This window comes from Quercus robur, chromosome 5 (genome assembly GCF_932294415.1).
Source record: "Quercus robur chromosome 5, dhQueRobu3.1, whole genome shotgun sequence".
Taxonomy (NCBI): domain Eukaryota; kingdom Viridiplantae; phylum Streptophyta; class Magnoliopsida; order Fagales; family Fagaceae; genus Quercus; species Quercus robur.
This window is the reverse complement of record NC_065538.1, coordinates 25,551,178-25,567,873: the sequence shown is the minus strand read 5'-3', so window position 1 is coordinate 25,567,873 and position 16,696 is coordinate 25,551,178. Positions and strand designations below refer to the sequence as shown.

The window sequence follows — 16,696 nt, the reverse complement described above, 5'->3', positions numbered from 1 at the left end:
AAATTGAATTTCTACCTTTTCAACATATAAGTTGGTTTTTGTAAAGGAAAAAAATAAATAAATAAAAATAACTTCTATCCAAGATTTGTATGTAGGTTTCTCCCAAAAAAAAATGTATATTAATTAGTATAAAACTAATAATTAAATTACTAACAAAACTTTGGTTTGGTACACAATAATGAATATATATATACTTTTTTTGCTAAACAATAATTAATATATTTGGAGTTTACGAAAAACGTTTTTTTTTTTTTTTTTTTGGAAACTTACGAAAAACGTTTTCAAAATAGGTGGCACCTAATTTTTTCGATTCCATGAACCAAAGGTCACGCTTTCATTGAATATTTACATTTCAACATGTGAGTTTCCGCGCCAGTTTCCACGTACGTACGAAGCATTAAAGGATATAGTGATGTGAATACACTTCAATGTCCTCACTCTATATATATGTCACCGATAATGTTGCTTCATATTCATTGTTGGGACAAGTTCCAAACCAACATACAGAGAAAAAAAGCATAGAGAGTTTGATCATCTGTTTTTTGTTTAATTCACTTCTATATTAAGAAAACAAAAACTTTTTCTGGGTTTTGGTGGGCTTTTGCAGTTATTGCAGCAGGACCTGTCTTTGGTTTTAGCCATAAAGTTTGAACATTTACACACATTGAATTGAATTCTGAAGAAATATAAATATATATATATATATATATATATATTTCTGGGGGGACTTGGTGGGTTTTAGCTGTTGGTTGTAATGGAAGGGGGTGACATTTACAAGGCTAGTAGTAGTATAAGAGTGAATAGTTCCTCCCGATGGAGGAACAACTCTGTGGAAGTTTTCAACAGGTCTTCACGTGAAGAAGACGATGAAGAAGCTCTCAAATGGGCTGCCCTTGAAAAGCTTCCAACGTTTGATCGTCTAAGAAAAGGTATATTAACTACCTCAAAAGGTGAGGCTAATGAAATCAATATAGAAAGTCTTGGATTTGAAGAAAGGAAGCAATTGCTTGAGAGGTTGGTGAAAGTAGCAGAAGAGGACAATGAGAAGTTCTTGATGAAGGTCAGGAACCGGATAGACAGGTAAGAGTTCTGCCAATTTATGTTTCAAACTTTGGTTTGTATTGTAATGGATTTTAATTTCTCGGGTTTCTTGGAATTTAATTAGAGTTGGAATTGATCTTCCAACAATTGAAGTACGATTTGAGCACCTAAATGTTGAGGCAGAAGCATATGTGGGTGGCAGAGCTTTGCCTACATTCTTTAACTTCATTGTCAATATTGTAGAGGTAACCAGCAGCAAAATATGTACTTGTCAGTTACACAATTTTGCTTTTGAAGTGTTTCTGTTAAGTTGTTATTGAATTTACTTTTCACTGTGCGCAGGGTTTTTTAAATTCTCTCTATATTCTTCCAAGTAAAAAGAAACACTTGTCTATCCTTAAAGATGTTAGTGGAATCATCAAGCCTAGAAGGTGAGAAATCAACCTCAGCTATAATATGCATTGGACTCTGAATGTTTACGATTAGTTTCTAGGAACCATTCTCATTTTCTGCATATGTATTTTGCAGAATGACATTGCTATTGGGTCCTCCAAGTTCTGGGAAGACAACACTCTTGTTGGCTTTGGCCGGAAAGCTAGACCCTGATCTAAAGGTGAAAATAATTTGATTTCAGCTTCAACTCATCCTTGAATTTGCAATTCTTTACTCTATTTAAATCTTTAGTATCATCTCTGATTAAAAGGAAAAAATATATATAAAATTCTTCTTCAGTTGTCTGGGAGGGTGACTTACAACGGCCATGGCATGAATGAGTTTGTACCCCAGAGAACTGCTGCCTATATCAGTCAATATGATCTCCATATTGGAGAAATGACTGTAAGAGAAACGCTGGGCTTCTCTGCAAGGTGCCAAGGGGTTGGATCACGCTACGGTCAGTTAATTTAGTGACAGGATCACTTATTTTATAGCTTTCCTTCAATATAAATTTCTAGATGAACTGTCATGAGTAATATGTAATATTAGGAAGAATGACCGTTGTTTTGGTAATCTGCAGATATGCTAGCAGAGTTGTCCAGAAGAGAAAAAGAGGCAAATATCAAGCCAGATCCAGATATTGATATCTACATGAAGGTGAGGCAGAAGCTCTTGACCTATAATTTGTATCTTTAGCAGAACTCTAGTATTTCACTTAGATCGAGATTTATAGTATTAGTTTTTCCCTTCTAAGGAAACTGTATCTGGACCTCATTTAACAATTGAGATTCCAAAAATAATAATAATGGTTGCAACTGTAATCTTTCGCATAATTCATATTATAGTTGATTATTTATGTTCAATTTTGGATTGAGTAGCATCTTTAATTTTATTTGTAACATAACTTATTCAAGTGAGTGATGGTGGCTTTCTTTTGTTTATTGGCTTCTAATATTTCAGGCTGCCACAACTGAAGGCCAAGAGGCAACAGTGGTGACAGATTATACATTAAAGGTAACATTGCCGGTTTTGGCATAGGCTTTCGACTATTAAGACACAGTAAACATAATATACTTTAGTTTCTTTAATTTGCTTCAAATATACAGGTTTTGGGTTTAGATGTGTGTGCTGATACCATGGTTGGAGATGAAATGATAAGGGGTATTTCTGGTGGACAAAGGAAGCGTGTTACAACAGGTATATTGAATCAATAGCAAATAGAATTCAGTTTAGTTGATATGAAATTGGATGTATGCTAATCTATATTGAATCAAATTATAGGGGAGATGTTGGTTGGACCAGCAAAGGCATTGTTTATGGATGAAATATCAACTGGATTGGACAGTTCGACAACTTTCCAAATTGTGAATTCACTCAAGCAATATGTTCACATTCTTGATGGAACAGCAGTCATCTCTCTACTGCAGCCAGCACCAGAGACATATAATCTTTTTGATGACATTATTCTCCTCTCTGATGGCTACATTGTGTACCAGGGTCCCCGTGAGCTAGTTCTTGACTATTTTGAATCCATGGGTTTTAAATGTCCGGACAGAAAAGGCGTGGCTGATTTCTTGCAAGAGGTTAGTGTAAATATATTCTTTTTTATCTCATCCATACTAATATAAAACTTAAGGATGAGCCTTACATGTGGAGTTCTCATATGTATTATCTGCGATTATCACAGGCGACATCAAGGAAAGATCAGGAGCAGTACTGGGCACACAAAGATGAGCCTTACAGTTTTGTCACAGTTCAGGAATTTGCTGAGGCATTCCAATCATTCCATGTTGGCAGGAGTATAGGAGATGAACTTTCAGTTCCATATGACAAGAGTAAAAGCCACCCGGCTGCTTTGACAACCAACAAGTATGGCGTTAACAAGAAGGAGCTGTTAAAAGCTAATTTCTCAAGAGAATACCTTCTGATGAAGAGGAATTCATTTGTTTATATCTTCAAGCTTACACAAGTAGGCTTAAAACTTAATTTTTTACTCTTGCTTTAATTTGCATTTAGTATGATTTCGATTTTTAACTTTGTTTGTTTGTTTGGTTTTTGTGCTTTTAGCTTTTTATGATGGCTCTGATTGCAATGACACTTTTCCTACGGACAAAGATGCCACGTGAATCAGTAACCGATGGATCAATTTATACGGGTGCTTTGTTCTTCACTGTGATTATGATTATGTTTAATGGAATGGCAGAGCTTTCTATGACGATTGTAAAGCTTCCTGTCTTTTACAAGCAAAGGGATCTCCTCTTCTATCCTTCTTGGGTATATGCTCTTCCAACATGGATACTCAAGATTCCAGTAACATTTTTAGAAGTTGGAGTTTGGGTATTTATGACCTATTATGTCATTGGATTTGATCCAAGTCCCGGAAGGTAATTATAATGATATTGTGGGTCATTTAGATATTGGTTTAGCTTGTGTGTTATATTCTAATCAATATATTCAAATGTACGTATTGCAGGTTGTTTAAACAATACCTTCTGCTCGTACTTGTAAACCAAATGGCTTCTGCATTATTCCGAGCTATTGGAGCAATGGGTAGAAACATGATTGTTGCCAACACTTTTGGGTCCTTTGCGTTGCTCTTACTTTTTGCCTTAGGTGGCTTTATACTTTCCAAAGGTAACAATATACTAAACTGAGAAATTTATTTAAACCTTTCTTCAGTTTGTTATACTATACCTTTAAGAACTGCCTTTTCATCTGTTGACTTACTTCTATAGATGATATAAAGAAATGGTGGATATGGGGTTACTGGATATCGCCTTTGATGTACGGACAGAATGCAATAGTGGTGAATGAGTTCCTGGGGGGAAACTGGAGAAATGTAACTTCTTGACTATGCATCTGAACATTTATGCCGTCTTCCTGTTAATAACAAGCTAATGCTTGATCAAATTGTAATAATATAGGGTAGCACAACGGAAGCACTGGGAATTTCAGTTCTGAAGTCTCGTGGGTTCTTCACACAAGCATATTGGTATTGGATTGGCGTAGGAGCACTGGTTGGATTCTTACTAGTTTTCAACATCATTTTCACGCTGGCTCTTGCTTATCTTAACCGTGGGTATCTCCACCTTTTCCGCTATATGTTGTATAAATTTAGGAGCTTTTTTGTTAATGATGTACCATTTGTCGTGCAGCATTTGGAAAGGCACAGACTGTAAAATCAGATGAACCAGAGAGCAATGAACAAGGACAGAGGACAGGAGAAGGCATACAGTCAACACTCAGAGGAAACAGCTCAAGTCACCATTCCAACATAGGTAATATGTTGCAAATATTGTGTATTGTATCCTGTGAGTATCATAGTTTTATTTCCTTTTAGTTTCCAACTAAAGTTAATGGACGTGCAGGGAGTAGGAGGAGAATTAGCTCATCTGCGAGGTCAGGAGCTGAAATTGAGGCCAGTCGTAATGGGAAAAGAGGAATGGTTCTTCCATTTGATCAACATTCTATCACATTTGATGATATTATATATTCTGTTGACATGCCACAGGTAACTCAAGTCATAAATATCTTAAAGTGAAGAGTTTCTTACAGTGGCTTGGAAATTAATATTGTACCGAAAGTAGAAAATTGAGACCTCACTGTTTCGATTGGACATGCAGGAAATGAAGAGCCAGGGTGTTATTGAGGATAAATTGGTGCTTTTGAATGGTGTGAGTGGTGCTTTTAGGCCAGGTGTTCTCACAGCTTTGATGGGTGTTAGTGGTGCTGGTAAAACAACTCTGATGGATGTGCTAGCTGGTAGGAAAACTGGTGGATATATTGAAGGGAACATCACAATCTCAGGGTTCCCAAAGAACCAAGAAACATTTGCTCGAATTTCTGGCTACTGTGAGCAAAATGACATTCATTCTCCTCATGTTACTGTGTATGAGTCCTTGCTCTACTCAGCATGGCTCCGCTTATCCTCTGAAGTTGATTCGGAAACCAGAAAGGTTGGAGTCTAAAAGGCCATTCTAGTTCATGGTTTTTCTGTTTGCATTTCTTCCTACTTTTTTAGTGCAATTGACAGTATGTCACTTTGGCTGGTGCTCGTGCTAGACTCTGGAAAATGCTTAAATTTAGCTCACTTGAATATTGTCATATATGAGCTTGTTTTCTCTTGGTATGGTTGCAGACACGATTAAGCTCCATAAATCAGATTCTATTGTTAATTGTTAAGCATGATTACATATTAAAGATGTTTGAGTTTTCAATAATAATCTTAACTATTATATCACTATCAGAATTCCTGATTCATGATTCTAACAAACGGTTGCAGATGTTCATTGAGGAAGTCATGGAGCTTGTGGAGCTAAACCCATTGAGGAATGCACTTGTTGGGTTGCCTGGTGTGAATGGTCTCTCTACTGAGCAGCGCAAGAGGCTCACTATCGCAGTTGAGCTTGTGGCAAACCCCTCCATAATATTCATGGATGAGCCAACTTCAGGTCTAGATGCAAGAGCTGCTGCAATTGTTATGAGAACAGTTAGGAACACAGTGGACACTGGAAGAACAGTTGTGTGCACCATCCATCAGCCAAGCATTGACATATTTGAAGCTTTTGATGAGGTAAGGACTATTAACTATCAACAGACTCGGTGCAAATGTGTTGGTTTTCTTCTAGATTTGAGTATGAAGCATATGTAACATGTATTTGCAGCTTTTCCTTATGAAACGTGGAGGACAAGAGATATACGTTGGGCCATTGGGACACCACTCAAGCCATCTTATAAAGTATTTTGAGGTAGGATTCTTTGAAGATCAGAATTGCAAACACCCAACGGCCATAAATATTTGTATGTTGTATATTTCCTAATGCATATACCTTTCCTTTGCTTCTAGAGCATCGAAGGAATCAGAAAAATTAAAGATGGTTACAATCCAGCAACTTGGATGTTGGAAGTTACATCTTCAGCAGAGGAAATAACTTTGGGTGTTGATTTTACTAATGTGTACAGAAACTCAGATTTGTACAGGTATGTTTAATGTTATATTAAATGCTTTATAGGATTGAAAAACGATTCTACTATCTGGGAAATGTTTAAATAAGTTCTTTGTTGTAGTTATGTTCTTTGAATCTAAGGATAAAACTTCTACTAACTATGTGGCATATCCATTAGGAGGAACAAAGCATTGATTCAAGAGTTGAGCAAACCTGCACCTAATAAAAAAGAACTTTATTTCCCAACCCAATATGCACAGTCATTTTTCACTCAATGCATGGCTTGCTTGTGGAAGCAACACTGGTCCTATTGGCGCAACCCACCATACACTGCCGTGAGATTTCTGTTCACAGTTTTCATAGCCTTGATATTTGGGACAATGTTCTGGGACCTTGGTTCCAAGACGTAAGTTACTGCTACAAAAATTTGAGAAATTTGAACACTCCAATGGATTACTGCTACATTTTAATATAATTTTCAAATTGCAGCAAGAGGCAACAAGATTTATTTAATGCAATGGGTTCCATGTATGCTGCTGTTCTCTTCCTTGGTGTCCAAAATGCTTCATCAGTGCAGCCTGTAGTGGCAGTTGAACGAACTGTCTTCTACAGAGAAAGAGCTGCTGGAATGTATTCAGCTTTGCCATATGCATTTGCACAGGTAACTAGGGTCACATCTTGCAGGCTTAACCTATAGAGTATTACTGTATTATTCTACAATAATTGTGTATGTTAATGCGACTTACTATCTTTTGTCACAGGTTACAATTGAGCTCCCATATGTTTTTGTACAAGCTGTGTTTTATGGCATCATAGTTTATGCAATGATTGGGTTTGAATGGACTGTAGCCAAATTCTTTTGGTATCTATTTTTCATGTACTTCACATTGTTGTACTTTACCTACTACGGCATGATGACTGTGGCTGTGACGCCAAACCACCATATTGCTTCCATAATATCGTCTGCATTTTATGCAATATGGAATCTATTTTCAGGATTCATTATCCCACGAACTGTAAGTATTTTCCACTTTTGATGTGCAGGTTTTCATGTGTACAAATATATCTAACAATTACTAAATCCTTTTCATTTTCCCTTTTCCTTTCATTTATCTACTTGGAAATCAACAGAGGATTCCTGTATGGTGGAGATGGTACTACTGGGCATGTCCAGTAGCTTGGACTTTGTATGGATTGGTTGTTTCTCAATTTGGAGATATAGAGGAGTTGATGACTGATGGCAATAATGAATCTGTAAAAGAGTTTGTTAAAAGCTATTTTGGATACAAGCATGATTTTCTAGGAGTGGTTGCGGTTGTAGTTGCTGGGGTTGCAGTACTCTTTGCATTCATCTTTGCAGTTTCCATCAAGATTTTCAATTTCCAAAGGCGATAGAAGGTTGTTTTGATTATTTTGTATAGTATGTTTTTAGGATTAATGCTATCTTGCAAGTACAAGATGTTTTGTCTCTTACACCAACAAGATGTATCTTGAAGCACTTTTTATTAGCATTTTGAGGAGGAATACTATGAATTTTATTCAAAGAAAGTCAACCATGATCAGCGAAAAGAACATAAATCACATGTGGAGGAACACCCTCTATCCATACTGGAAAACCTCTAACATATCTAGTATGTTTAGCTAGGTTGTGAGTTACAATCACTACAACAATATGTATTTTTGGCGACGAATATTAGTGACGAATTTTTTTTTTGTCACCAAAAGTTAATATATAGCAACAAAATTCATATTTCATCGCCATTTATAAAAAACTAATAACATTTGGTGACGAAAATTGAAATTTTTCCCCAAATGTCATTTGATGACGAAACTATTTCTTCACTAAATAATGTATTTAGCGAGGAAAACATTAGGCGACAAAATGTTTTTGTCACCAATTTTTTTTTTTTTTTTTTTAAATAGTCATACCTTTTGGATATGAAATTTTTCATCGCCAAGACTTTTGACGGTGTGGTATACGCATCGAAACCAATTTCATAGCCAAAAAACAAATTTCATTGCCAAAAGTCCTTGCGACGAAAAATAGGACTTTTGGTGAAGAAAATTTCGTCACCAAAAATACATTTTGTTGCATTGAATATTACCAAGTCTACGTACATAAGAAAAGGAAATACAATTATTGGTAACAATGGTAGATTCGGCCGAAGCAAGCATATGGCCAAATGGAGATACAGAATCCTCATCGGAGTCAAGAGTTTTAATCACAGTTTCAGAATCACCTTCAAGGATAAAAGAAGTGAAGTCGAGTTCCTAGGCAAATGAGATAACCCTTGCAATAGCCCTGGCCTTGATGAGGTCTGATGAGAAAGGTAGATAGGTTTGTTTCTAGAGTGATGCAATAGCTTGGCCCTAACATTCTCGAATTACCACTCCCAAACCAGCTTTGCCTAAATCTTGAAAGGTTGCCCCCATCGAAATTGATCTTGATTGAACCCTCAAGAGGAGGAGACCAGTGGACCCGTGAGCTTGTGTGGACAGAAGAGCGGGCTGGGGTGACAGGATCAGTACGAAGAAAATCAGCAAGTGCTTGAATGGCTTGAGGATCACCTGCAAGAGAGGAAACTCCTTGGAACTAATTCTGAGTTGGTTTCTTCAATACCATATAGTCCACATGACCATTGCCATCAATTCCAGATTTTTCCCTTCCTAATGCATGTAAAGAACCAAGTCCCTGAACGAAGGAAAAGAGCACTGCTGAAATGAAAACGTTGGAATCGAATCCCAAATATTCGAGAGCTTTGAACACTCCCACAGTGCATGAGACACGGTTTCTGAGCACATCTTACAATGTTCACAGATGACGTCGGGTAAAATTTTCTCCTCCATAAATTCTGCTTGGTTGGGATTGCGTTTAGACAAGAACGCCACAAAAAATTGCTGACTTTGTTTGGAATCGATAGCCCCCAGATCAACTTCCATAGATAGTTATCTTGGGATTGGTTATTAGCAAGAGGGATCACAAAATTTTCCTTAGCAAGGAATTTGATCCCAACTTTACTGTATAGAGACCCGTTGAATTGAAGGGATCCTCAACTGGGGATTGACTTAAAGGGATACTAAATATCAACTCAACCTCGTAGGGATTAAACAAACCACGCAAAAAGTTGATATCCCACCTCCTCTCTTTCTCATATTTTTGTAGTTCGACAAAACATTTGAATAAAGTCAGAATCAAGATATGGCTTGGTAATTTTGGGCTTCCATTTCTCAATATATGAAAATTTTATCTTTGATAGAAGTGGAATTTTGTTATTATTCCTACCTGAAGGTGAGCGGTTGATGATATGTCTCAATGAATTTCAGTATATTAGAAGTGGAATTAGAAATTTGCCTCTATTTCTAATCTATATATATATATAAAACCGAAGTTTTTGAATCTCCCACAATTTTCCACGTCAGCACAATATTTAAAAAAAAACATAAAAAAAAAAAAATCTTTTATGAAAGCAAAAAAAAAAAACACAAAAAAAACACAAAAAAAATCTTTTCCAAAACCCGATAAATACAAAACCAGCCTTCTTCTTCCTCAAAACACAGACCCCTGACGTTCCTATCTCTTCTCTATTTCTCTACCCTCTTCTTCCCCAAAACCCAACACTGAAAATCAATCTTGCCAAGAAGCCATCCCCACACTGTCAAGTCCGAAATAGAAAGAAGGCATCACTGATCTCCACCTTTGAGCACTGACGACATCTTGAGACTTTACCATCAGACCAGATCCTCTCTGCAAACATTACTGGTAAGTTTTTTATTTTGTTCTATAATTTAGGGTTTCGTTTTTGGTTCTTTGGCTCTTCCATTCTCTCTACCTCTCTCAATTCTCAAACCCCTAAACTATAGTCCACGGGCGCTAGCCTCCCACTCCTTTAATGGCAGAAAGTTTTTGATTTTGAGACTTTATTTATTTATTTATTTATTATTTTGTTCTATAATTTGGGTTGTTAAATATGATTTAGGGTTTCGTTTTTGGTTGTTAAATATGATTTAGGGTTTCGTTTGGGAGTGTTTCTTTTGAATGATTAGCTTAGATTGATGGGTTTGGAGCCCATAGTGGGTTTTATTAATTTCAGTTATATGTTCAGGGGTTACTTAGTGGAAAAGTGATTATTTTTAAAGTATGAAAGTAACCACTGTGTTGGATTTGATTGTCTGAATGGCTTATATGGGTTTGATTCATTGGATTGATAACATACTAGGGTCAATTTTATTTTTATGTTTTATGATAAGATTTATTTGATTCTAATACAAAACATTCACTACCAATACTGAAAGCCTTATTAAGATCCCTTTTTAAAACACAAATTTGATCATGAAATAGCTTAGGCCCTATCTGCTTCCTAATATTAACTCTTGTGCTTTATTATAAATTTCCCTTCTGGCCTCAATGCAGTAATATGGTTGGGTTTTAGATATTCAGGCTCCAACACACTGTGTCTGGATTCAGTTCTCTCCTATCATATAGTTTTAAAGAATCATATTTGGTCAGTGTAAAACATCCATGATTATTAGTTTTATGGAGGGACAGTGCTCTGTCATTATTCAGTGAGGCCCTTCATTAATTGGTTTTATTTGATTTTTTTCCCCTAACAGGACACAGTCTTTGATCCATATTCCCTCACTTGTGGCCGTATATTTTGCTACATGTGTGCTTGCTCATCTGCATCAGTGTCAATTGTTGATAAGTTAAAGTCAGCAGAGCCTAAAGGAAAATGCCCTCTGTGCCGAGAGGTAAGTTAATATCTTTATAGCCTTTGCTTCTTGGTTCATTCCAGTGACAAAACGGTGGGGTTGGATTGGGGTAGGTCCTAAATTCAAGCTTTGCAAACCAAAGTATCTTGCTATTGTTGGACTCAGATAGGTCTTTCTTTTATTGGACTCAAATAATACCATATTCTCTCTGATTCATCAATTTAGAACCAAAAAAGGAAAAAAAAAATAGAGAAAAAATAATGGATTTGTCGTAATTTGAGCTATTTTATGTTTTAGAGACTATATATGTCTTTACTTCGAACATAGTGAAATAATGGATTTGATAAACAATTCAATAAGGTGATTTGCATTATGATGGAAATGTGCAATTCTATGTTAAGTATAGTTTTTCATTTTTTTTTTTTTTTTTTTATATTTTCCCTATTTACATGTATTGTGGCTTGCTTCCAACAATTTTATTTTTTGATTGTAAATCATTAGAAAGCAAAATAAATGTGTTTCATTTATTTTCTCTGTGTATTTTATTCACATATTTCAATTAGGTAGTCGAAAGTAATTTGGCTGGTAAAAAGTATTGTTCTTTATTGCCAAATGTTTGTTTGAATTGGAAGCCTTACAGAACAATTTTCATGAACAAGGAACCCTCATTTGTTTGGTATATTTTATGTTTAGTTGGCCTTTGGTGTTATTATCAGTTACATATGGCTTGGTCTTAATGAAAGATTATTTTAAGGCAAAGTAAGTGGGGTTTCTGTATTGCTATTTATCTCTGAGTTGAGGACTTCTTTCATTGTAATTTTGGATGGTTCTTGCTTTATGTTGAACGAAATTTCTTCAATTTGCTGCAAACCTTGATGGGTATTGCTTAATAAAAAGTTATTTGTCTCATATATGTGGTCAACTGCAACTATCATGGCCATTGCTCTTGCACATGGAGGGGTAAGTCCATATGACTTCAATTTTAATTTTTCTTTAAGCTTGAACATTTTTTTATTGACATTGCTTCTTTTTTTGCTATTGTAACATTGTCATTTTGTAGAACTTTTAGAAGTCAACATGAATGATTATCGTTAGGTTTTGAATCAATAGTTCTGAATTTGTTGATGAAATTTCACACCATGAAATTTCTATCCAAAAAACTGTATGTTTTAGTTTTACCTAAGAATGTTATGATATTCTTTTTCATTTCCATCAAATTTGATAATAGTTTTCCCTCTCATCGTATCTTGAATCTCCAGGAGAATATATCTCTTTCCAATTTACAATAGATTATAATATACAGGATTTAGAGAATGTATAACAACTCCTTTATTGCAGCTTATGAATTTTAAGGAGAAAGATGGCTTTTCATTTTGATTGCTGATGAACTGGACTAATTATACTACTCATCAGCGGCATGGAATCTTTCAGGTTAATTTTTACTTTGGAATATTTATTCTGTTTATTCTCCTTTTAACAAAAAGGAATATCACACCGATGTTTCCCCTTTTTTGATTGAGAGAGTTTAGCTTAAGGTTGTCTAACTTTTATTCTTTTGATAGTTAAGGTGAAAAGGGTTGCATTGGTGAGTTTCTTTTGTATTTCTCTTACCTTTCAAAGGGCACAAGACTAAGGATGTATACTTTTATAATGCCTGGTCTACATGAGATGGAGTTTCTACTAATGAACAATTAGATGCTTGTAGTGCACACAAGACTGAGACAGGGCTAATGAATAACATTATGTAATAACATTATAACCTTAGTTCACCAAGTTCAAGGTCCTTAATGATTTTCTTTTAATATGTTTTTTATTTATTTATTTAAATGGATGTAGTTTATATAAAGATATGTTAAGCATTCTTGTGTTTGCATGTTGTGCTCCCTTTCTACTGTTTACTAATTGCACCATATATGACTTTACAAATGATACTCCTAAATGTGATTTTTTAAGCAACATTGATGATGACAAGAACAAGGAACAAACAACCAGGATTACCAGGATTTTGCAAATAGACTGAATAATAGAAGGGATTATGTTAAAAAAAATGATAGAGACCTTAAAGTTCATGAAAGAAAGGCTGCAATTGATAATAGATGTAGGATGCCTACCAGTAGTTTGAGGTTGTTAACTAAAGGTACAAATAAGTTATACAAAGTTAGATGTTGTTTTTAACTTTGTACTTGGTTAGAACAAAGCAATTGAATTTCCCATATTGGTATAGTGTTTTAAGAGATTTGAACTTTTATAGATACTCATGTATTATTTAACATTATTAAAAATAAATAAATAACACTATTTTAGAACTTAGTTATTAATTTTCCCGTGCATCGCACGGGTTAGCGACTAGTTTCATTATAGTTTGCAACATGTTTTTTTGTGGCCTCATTAGTCATTAATGATTTTTCATTTCACTCCATTGACAAAGTAAATAAAAAATAGAAGAGTTTTTATCTTAAAAGCCTTCATTAACATGAAGGGCTATTGAAATCCAAGGGCCATATAAGAGTAGTACAGATTACATCATGCCAGCTATTCAACTAAAATTCTCTTCACAACTCTTCCGAACTGTACATAGCTTCCGAACTTTAGCTTCAACTAAAGTTCTTTTATTTTTATTTTTCCAATACGGAATTTTCATGACCTTCGTATAGCTGTTGATATCTATATTGGCTTGACAAAAGATACTTATGCAAATGATCATCACCACCCATTTAATGATCTCTTTCTTCAATAAATTGGAATCCTTTGTTATTGAGTATTTGTTTAAGGGCATAATCCTATTTGGACTTTATCTTTTGGTTGTAGTATGTTTGATCTTTTCAGAATATTTCTATGGATCTAAACTCTAACCGTCTAACAATGAAAAAAAGAGAATAAAAAACAGTCAAAGAAAGTAAAACCCCGAAAAAGAAGCATTTGATAAAGTTTAAAGATGTAAGTGCAATCTTATATTTATTTCGTTTACTAATTCTTTTGTGGAGTAATACTTATTAAATAAAATGTATGAGCATGTTATGATTATTGTAATATATTACTTCATAATATTTGTATATTTCTCATTTTTAACAATCTTTTTTTTTTGCTAATCAACAACAATATCATTCAACAAACAAAACAAAGGCTGTCAGCCTTACAAGCATCAGCAATCACTGCTGGGATACAAAACATATTGAAACAACATGCTCTACAACATCTAAATGCATACTTAGCAGCCACATGGGCAGCATTATTACAACATCTCCTAACCCAACTAAACTTACAATTCAAAAAGAGTTTACTCAGATCAAGTATATTACTAACAGTAGTAGCAATGGACCAATCAGACTGCATTGCCTGTGTGGTTAGGGGATCAAAACAGGATTTGGCATCTCCTTCGATGATGATATGCTTCCATTTTTCTTTTTGCGCTAGCTGGATTGCCCAATATACAGCTTTAGTTTCAGCTTGCAGAGGAGAACACCATTCATGCCTTTTTGCCCATACTTTAAGCACCTCTCCATTTTTATTTCTTGCCACCACCGCTAGAGCTGTGGCATTTTCAGACACAGTAGCATCCACATTGAGCTTAATCCACCCATCTTTTGGAGGTTCCCAACCCACTATGCTCTTATCCTTGGAATTAGTCTTTTCCTTTGCTAAGGTCTTAGCATATTCCACAGTTCTCTTCTTTATAAGCTCGGAAGCCTCCCTAATGTTTATGTGCCCGGCATTGTGCAACAGTTGATTTCTCATGAACCAAATTTCTTCTAATGTGATAATCATTCTCAATGAGATTAGTTCATTTTCCTCTTTATTTCTTGCTGTTTCCACACCCAAAATGCTATTTGGGTTAACAATGAGTTTGACAATATCCTCGGTAGTGAAGATCGGTAAGGAGTCAGATCTCAAACCATCCCAGCTAGCAAACCAAAGAGCCCTGGCAACATTGCATTTAAAAAATAGATGGCAGCAACTTTCTATATTTTCACCACATAACACGCAGTTAGGATCCCCACCACCAATTCTCAGCACAATATTTTCTTTTGTGGGGAGAGCATTTTGTCCTATCCTCCATAATAGCATTTTTATTCTTTCTGGAGCTTTCAGCCTCCACAATTTCAGCCAAGGCACATTATATGGAGCATTACTTGGAGATAGGACATGGGAGACACGATAGGCTGACTTAACCGAGAATTCGCCCTTTTGGTCTAGAACCCAAATAAGCTTGTCTGGTCTAGGGTTCAAAGGAATTTGGATCTGGATAATTGCTTGAACTGAAGTTGGGTCAAACAACTCTTGGAGAAGGTTGATTTTCCAACTACGACAACTTGCGTCAATTAATTGAGATACCATCAAAGGGTTTTGGATGATGCAATCATCTTTTGGTTTAGGTTTGAAACCTTGAACCCAAGGAATCCATGGATCACACCAAGCATCCACCGATGTACCATCTCCAATCAAATAACAAGCCCCTTTTGCAATAAGCTTTTTAGCCCCTTCTATTGCTTTCCACACTGGTGAAGATCTCTTGGGAGGATTTTTGCGAAGCCAATCATTTCTAACTTTGTACTTTGCCCTGAGAATTCTCATACATAAGCTATCTCTCTTCAAAGCTATCATCCAAGCAAGTTTAGCCAAAAGAACTTGATTGACATCTTTGGCTTTTTTGAAACCTAACCCACCATGGCACATTGGTTGGCACAACTTATCCCAAGCCCTCCAAGCTACAAACCTTCCTTCAGCCTTTTTTGGCCTCCACCAAAATCTTCTGGTTGCTGCATCCAGTTTATCACAAATCTTCTCCGGTATATTGAAGGTAGACATGGAGTAAGTAGGGATGGCTTGAGCCACAGACTTGATGAGTGTGCTTCTTCCTGCCCAAGATAAACATTTACTCCGCCATCCCATTAGCCTTGCTTCAAGTCTGTCTTGTACAAATTTGAAGTCCTTTGAAGGTGCTTTAGAAAGAAACAATGGGGCACCTAAATATATAGAATCTTTCTTAAGCCCTTTCATTTGAAGAATTTGTTTAATTTCTCTGCACTTTTGTTTCTGACAATTTTTAGAGAAAAACACACCAGATTTACTTCTATTTAAGCTCTGGCCTGACCAGCTACAGTATGTTTCAAGGCACTAATTTATGGTAGCCACTTCTCTCCTACAAGCCTTTGAAAATAATACAATGTCATCCGCATACATCACATGCGTAATGGCAGGCCCTCCAACACTTGCTTTCACTCCACTAATGTTATGGTGTTTAAACTCTTTTTCCAGAAGCCTTGAGAGAATCTCTTGCCCCAAAATAAAGATATATGGGGATAGAGGATCCCCTTGTCGCAACCCTCTTTCCGGCTTAAAACTTTCTGATTTCCCACCATTTATCAACGCCTCAAAGGACACTGATGTGATACACTCCATGATCCAATTGATAAACACCTCATTAAAACCAAACTTGATCAACACACCTTTTATGAAACTCCAATTAACTCTGTCATATGCTTTTTGAAGATCTAGCTTAATAGCCATTAAACCCTCTTTCATTTTCCTTGCTTTAAAACTATGCAGCATCTCTTGGACAATAA

At 35.7% G+C, this 16,696-nt stretch overlaps 1 protein-coding gene and 1 long non-coding RNA gene across 3 annotated transcripts; both read left to right on the top strand.

The window, feature by feature from the left end:
- Positions 1-470: 470 nt before the first annotated feature.
- Positions 471-7,970, top strand: LOC126725605 (pleiotropic drug resistance protein 1-like). The gene is made up of 24 exons (XM_050430407.1): positions 471-1,080; positions 1,166-1,286; positions 1,384-1,472; positions 1,570-1,654; positions 1,774-1,933; positions 2,057-2,133; positions 2,437-2,490; positions 2,583-2,673; positions 2,758-3,059; positions 3,164-3,445; positions 3,544-3,860; positions 3,950-4,110; positions 4,212-4,315; positions 4,401-4,551; positions 4,632-4,754; positions 4,845-4,987; positions 5,100-5,432; positions 5,759-6,049; positions 6,141-6,224; positions 6,323-6,456; positions 6,601-6,828; positions 6,912-7,083; positions 7,184-7,438; positions 7,554-7,970. Exons 1-24 carry the CDS (start codon positions 755-757, stop codon positions 7,815-7,817), a joined length of 4,347 nt encoding a protein of 1,448 aa, XP_050286364.1. The 5' UTR covers positions 471-754; the 3' UTR covers positions 7,818-7,970.
- A 1,923-nt stretch (positions 7,971-9,893) lies between these two features.
- LOC126725608 (uncharacterized) lies at positions 9,894-13,001 on the top strand. 2 transcript variants are annotated; one of them, XR_007655517.1, is made up of 3 exons: positions 9,895-10,182; positions 11,034-12,563; positions 12,695-13,001. It is a non-coding gene; the product is annotated as an uncharacterized LOC126725608 (long non-coding RNA). The 2 variants fall into 2 exon arrangements; XR_007655516.1 differs by having other exon boundaries at positions 9,894-10,182; positions 11,034-13,001.
- Positions 13,002-16,696: the final 3,695 nt, after the last annotated feature.